The following is a 6169-nucleotide window of genomic DNA, read 5'->3' as shown; positions in this document are numbered from 1 at the left end:
TGCAATTGATTCTAATTAAAACCAATAATTCCTTGTCAATATGCCAATTATTGGTACTAATTAGTTTGTTATGCAATTAATGTGCACATGCAAATTGGATAAATGTCTAAATTTGCACTTGCAATTTTCAGTGCTTTTTATAGAATTTGCAGGATTGTATGCTTATTCTCATGTATTAAAAAATAAAAACACACATTTGCATTTCAATTTTGTTTCTCTTCTTCCAAAACTAGAACCTCAGAAATGCTTATGTATTGTCTGTTGTAGAGCAGGTGTAGACAGCCATTTAGTTTTTGAAAATTAGTCTCTCTGGCAAAATATCTATAAACAGGCAGATTGACTTCTGAAAGCATTCTTTAAAAAGTCTTTATTCTCCCTGTAATACAAAATAGAAAGTCTCCACCTTTGTGGCCAAGGTACCACTTCTACTTTAATTGAAATGCAAATTCTTTGGTACATCATATTTTCTCACTGCATATAAGTAAGCCTTCATAAATCTGATGTGATAAAATTATGGTATAAGTGTCTCTCATTGCAAAGCAGCGATGACTTGCCGAAGCAGTAAATATATATATATATATATTTCCCTAATAGTCTTTCCTTTTAATCATGATAATAACAGAAGAAAAACCCCTTAATATTAAGGATGCTTTTTATCTATTTAGCCGATTTTTTAGCCCATCCTCCCAGAAAAACTCAGAACGGGTTACAAGTTTACATACATAATAAAAATTGACAATGAGAAAGCCAGGTAATGTTTTCTGGTAGCTTTAAGAAGAAAGAGTTAAATCCTTTTTCTAGGACAACCTCCCCACAGAATTATTTGGGATCTAAGAAGAATTTAAATTGTTTCCTATATGATAATTGTTGCCTACATTATAATTTATTTTCGTTTTACCTAAACAAGTGTATTATTGCTTGTCATGTATTTCAAAATCTAATAAATAAATAAATAAATAAATAAAAAAAGAAGAAGAAAGAGTTAGCTAAAGGCATCTAATAGTAAAAATAGAGTGAGCAAAATATTCTTGTAGTGAAAGGAATGATTCCATAAACGGAAGGACAAATCTGACATAGGCTTAAGGACAGCTCTGACAATTACAATTACTACATAAGTGTTGGGATTATTTAGAGGAACAAGCAGTTTTGACAAATTCATAAGTCTAGACAGCATTAATTTAAGAATAGGCATGGTCCTTGTGGACAGTACTAGATAAAAAAGCTGGTTTTTTACCACCTTTCTGAAGTTAAGAATTCTTGTTAGTGATCTGATAGTGAGAGTAAATGTGCTCGTGGGTGTTTTCTAGGTTGAGGGTTCGTACTGGTGGGGCAGAAAGTCTTCTCTCAGCTTGTGATCTTAGAGGCTGGGTGGGGATAATTTTCTTGGCATGGCTGGGACCATATTTTCAAAGAAGATCTCAGTCTATCTGCCTCAGTCTTATAGTCAAAGAAACCCCAACAGGGAATCCCAGGTTCGCTTCTGCTGCATCTGGGGAATAATACCTGTTCCATGGTAACAAGGGCAAAATGGTGATTAGGGAAGAGACACACCAACACTTTAAATTCTCCCATAAAGCACTTCCTCAAGCCATAGCTAATCAAAATAGTGTCATTTGCATGCAGTGCAAGGCACACTTAGGACACTTAGGCACACCCATCTACACCAGAGGTAGGCAATTCCGGTCCTCGAGAGCCACAGGCAGGTCAGGTTTTCAGGATATCCACAATAAATATGCATGAGATGGATTTGTATCTAAGGAGGCAGTGCATGCAAATCCATCTCAAATCTTGCCCCATGGCTTCTGAGGCTTTTCCCCTTTGTATACCATTATAAGTTCAGCGATTGAGTATCTGGCAATAGGGGTTAGATAAGAGTTAGTATATGCTCCCAGCGTATATATAACTGGAGTTTACAGAAATAGTTGCAAATCCATCTCATACATATTCATTGTGGATATCTTGAAAACCTGACCTGAATGTGGTTCTTGAGAAACGGAATTGCCTACCCATGATCTATACCAACCATTGACCTGTCATAAGTAGGCAGTGGCGTACCTAGCATATGTGACACCCGGGGCCCATCATTTTTTGACACCTCCCCAATCTATATGAAAAATATGATTTTTAGTAACAATCTACATATCGCACAAGAGTGTACCTAGGAAAAGGCAGCATCTTCAACACTGCAGTGAGCAATAGAACACTAACACATACATTGTAAAACTAAACAAACCAGATCCTGCACAGTCAATTGATCCTGTACAGTCGATGCTATCAGAAAGCCATGTCCCTTTCATACACACAGACAGATACACCCTTGCCCAATATGGAATAATCACAAACTAAAAACAGAAATATGTAGACAAAAGTTAAACCGAACTGCCAAGAAACCAGACTCTGCATACAATGCAACACCACAACACCACAGAAACAGTAATACATGTCCTCTAATACTGTGCAAAATATAAAGACAGTAGATGTAAATTTGAAAAAACTGATACATAACAATCACCACTTTACAAATTAACAAATAAAAATAAAACAAATAATGAGAAATAAGAAAATACCATTTTATTGGACTAATTCCCGTAAGCTCAGTCCTCATCCCCACAAACCACCTGATTCTATCCACACAAGCCTTGAATTGTTTTATATTGAACTTATTATATTAAAGTATAAAAAGAAACAATATTCTGTACAATTGTCAATTTATAAATCAGCGGCTTCTCCCCACTCTCTCTTCCCCATTTCCCTTCAGCGACCTCAGCCCACTCTCTCTCCACTTTCCTTCAGCGCGGAGGAAAGTGGAGAGCAAAACAAGCAAGTAATTTTATATCATTTTCATTGTATTCATTCATAGAAATATTTTTTTTTTTTCACATAATCACCATATTTATTTAATGGAAATAAAGTGTTATGGAAATGTCATTATCTTGAAGGAAAATCACTTAAAATGGTAATGTTTTTGGCAAAATTAAAAGATACTTCCTTGGGGATACTAAGAACGGGATGCTTTTCAGAGCAAGATATATGGAGAGTGTGGCGTAGTTGTTAGAGGTATAACCTCAGCACCCTGAGGTTATGGGTTCAAATACCGAACTGCTCTCTGTGACCCTGGGCAAGTCACTAAATCCTCCACTGCCCTAGGTATATTAGATAGATGTGAGCCCACCAGGACAGATAGGGAAAATGCTTGATATATCTGTATGTAAACCGCTTTGAGTGTGGTCATATAACTACAAAAAGGCGGTATACAAGTCCCAATCCCTTTCCCCTTGCTGAAAATAAGCTTTGTCACCCTTATCAGCCCCATATTTTCTGTATGAAAAAACACTAAGGTACGCATTTAAAAAAGTAATTATGTTTCATCAAGAATCTAAAAATTACTAAAACAGTTGAACCATATTCAGGGTGTATTTATAAATACTTCAATACAAAAATACATTTTGCATTTTAAAGTGTAAAATGTTTAAACAAGATGGCCTATTTTATTGATAATTTCTTTTACTAAGGCACAGGACATGAAGAAAGAAATGCTGTGGTACAGACTGCACGCTGCAGCATATTATGTCTAAAATGATATCCCATGCTGTAAAACGGAAAACACACTCTTCTGCACAGAAGTTTCAGCTTTTTGCTTGTTTCTTCTTTTGCACAAGTTCAACCAGCAACTTATATCTAGTCACACACTCTTCCTTACTTTTTCCAGGGACGCATTTTGCAATCTTGTCCCATCGCTCAGATGTTCCTTTTGGATACTGCTGTAATGCCATTTCAAGGAGTTTTTGCTGATTTTGAGTCCACAATTCTTCAGAAAGACGGCCTTTCACCTTTTTTGTAATGTCATCACCATTATCCTCTTCCTCCTCTTCATCTTGTTCAATGCTGCCAAAATCCTTTTGGCGCCTCACTCTGTATTTGGTTTCCAACTCCTCTTGCTCCCCCAAAGTGGTATCTAAGACTTTGACTGATTTCCGTTTCCGATGTCTGGTTTCCATAGTTATCTCACCCTGATTTATCAAAATATTTCCTTCATCCAGGTCATGACTGCCCTCTTCTTCTCGTTGTGTGAGTATATTGTCTGATAGATTTATACTTGCCTTTGCATTCTTCAGATTCTGAACTGTCGCTTTTAATTCAGAGAATCTAGCCATACCTGGAGTACATGTCACTGCATCCTTCATCTGTTTGGTTTTTGTTGTAACATCTGCTACTGATCGACCCAGTTCATGAGCAATCTTTTCCCATCGACCTGGGGTCCCTCCTGGGAACTTAACCATACTTCTTGTCAGCAGGCTAAGGTCCTCTTCTGTCCATTCAGGTGCCTTTTTTTTGGGTGGTTTGCTTCTGTTTTCCAACCAATCATCCATCTGTTCTTCAATTTCTTCAATGCTAACTCCCTGGTCATATGATGGTACAAATACATTAGCTTCTGAAACTATATATACTGGAAACTCCAATTTTGGTTTCTTGACCTTGGGTTTTTTCTCCTTCTGAAGTGCTTCCAGTTCAGTTTGAGCAAGAGCTTCCTCCTTCTCCTTTGTTTTCTTTTCATTATATTATATTCTGTTCATCATTCTCACAGTGGGTCATTATGCTGTAGTTTGGTCAATCTACTTGGAAAAGCAGCTGGATGAGCTGCTAAGCAGGAAAAAAAGAGACAAAAAGAGGCGAGCTGGAGGCAAAAATGCTGAAGAAGTAAAGTGTTCTTCAGAAAAAAATGAAAGATTACTTGTGAAACCACAGTGGCGTGACTTGCTTCCATGCAAGATGGGGATTTGGGTTTGTCTTACAGTGAAGTCATTGCCTCAGCTGTTTCAGGATGCCAGGCAACTCTATATGGAATATAATCATTCATAGAAATTAAAGTCTAAATAATGCCAGTCACATAACAAAACATGATTTTACAAAAATAATTCCCTGCATAGTCAAGCCTGCAAGGATTACTAGATGTCTTTCAGCAGCTCCCCTCCCTCCCTCCCCCTTACCTTCGTGGCCAATTCAAAATGATCTACCAACAATAAAATTTTAAAACACAAAGCACACTGTACACAGAGAAAATGTTAATTATCATTTATATTCTGTGGGTTTTCAAAGAGGTCAAGGCAGATGACTTTATGCAATGTTACCTCAGTAACAACTATACAAAAATAGACAAATATACCCCCTCCCTTTTTACTAAACCACGATAGCGTTTTTTAGTGCAGGGAGCTGTGCTGAATGCCCCATGCTGCTCTCGACACTCATAGGCTCCCTGCGCTAAAAACTGCTATTGCGGTTTAGTAAAAGGGGCCCACAGTGCAAAATATAGACAGCATATATAAATTCTCAAAACGGACACATTTTGATCACTAAATTGAAAATAAAATCATTTTTCCTACCTTTGTTTGGTAATTTCATCAGTCTCTGGTTGCACTTTATTCTTCTGACTGTGCATCCAATATTTCTTCCCTTCTTTCAGTCTCCTGTATGCTTCCTCTCCTCCAGACCTCATTCCCTCCCCCAACTTTTTCTTTGTTTCATCCTGTCCCCTTCTTTCTTTCTCTCTCCATGCCCCCTTTCTTTCTATATGTCTGTCTTTCTCTCTCTCTCTCTCTTCGTGCCCCATTTCTTTCTTTCACCCTGCCTCCTTCTTTCCTTCTCTCTCCATGCCTCCTTCTTTCTCTATGTCTGTCTTTCTCTCTCTCTCCCCATGCCCCCTTTTTTTCTTTCTGGCTCCCTGTCTCCCCCCTTCTTTCTTTCTCCCTGCCCTCCCCCATGCCACCGCCATTGGGAAACATACTGCTGCCACCACCGCTGGGGAAAGGCTGCCACTGGTCATTGGAAACAGGCCGGCGCCGAGTTCGCCCTGCTTCTTTTCCCATGGGCCGACCAACTCTCGCTGCCCGACGTCAATTCTAACGTCGGAGAGGATGTTCCGGGCCAGCCAGGCAGCAATTGGCTGGCCCAGAATGTCCTCTCCGACGTCAGAATTGATGTCGGACGGCGAGAGTTGGTCGGCTCCCGGGGAAGAGAAGCAGGGAAGGGAACTCAACGCCGACTTCTTTCTCATGACGGCAATGGCAGCCTTTCCCCGGCGGCAGCCTATTCTCCGTTGATTGGCCAGCTGTGCACCCCCTTGGGCCGTGCACCCGGGGCAGACCTCCCCCCCTTAGTACGCCACTGTAAG

The 6169-nt window shown here is 39.3% G+C and overlaps 1 protein-coding gene across 1 annotated transcript; it reads right to left on the bottom strand.

The window, feature by feature from the left end:
• Positions 1-3398: 3398 nt before the first annotated feature.
• Positions 3399-4556, bottom strand: LOC117354802 (dnaJ homolog subfamily C member 1-like; the record flags this gene model as incomplete). The annotated part of the gene is made up of 1 exon (XM_033932782.1): positions 3399-4556. A coding segment is annotated over one exon (930 nt), but the record flags the coding sequence as incomplete, so codon positions are not given.
• Between the last annotated feature and the right edge of the window lie 1613 nt (positions 4557-6169).

The sequence above is a fragment of the Geotrypetes seraphini genome, chromosome 2 (assembly GCF_902459505.1).
Source record: "Geotrypetes seraphini chromosome 2, aGeoSer1.1, whole genome shotgun sequence".
NCBI lineage: Eukaryota > Metazoa > Chordata > Amphibia > Gymnophiona > Dermophiidae > Geotrypetes > Geotrypetes seraphini.
This window is presented reverse-complemented; position numbering and strand designations above follow the sequence as displayed.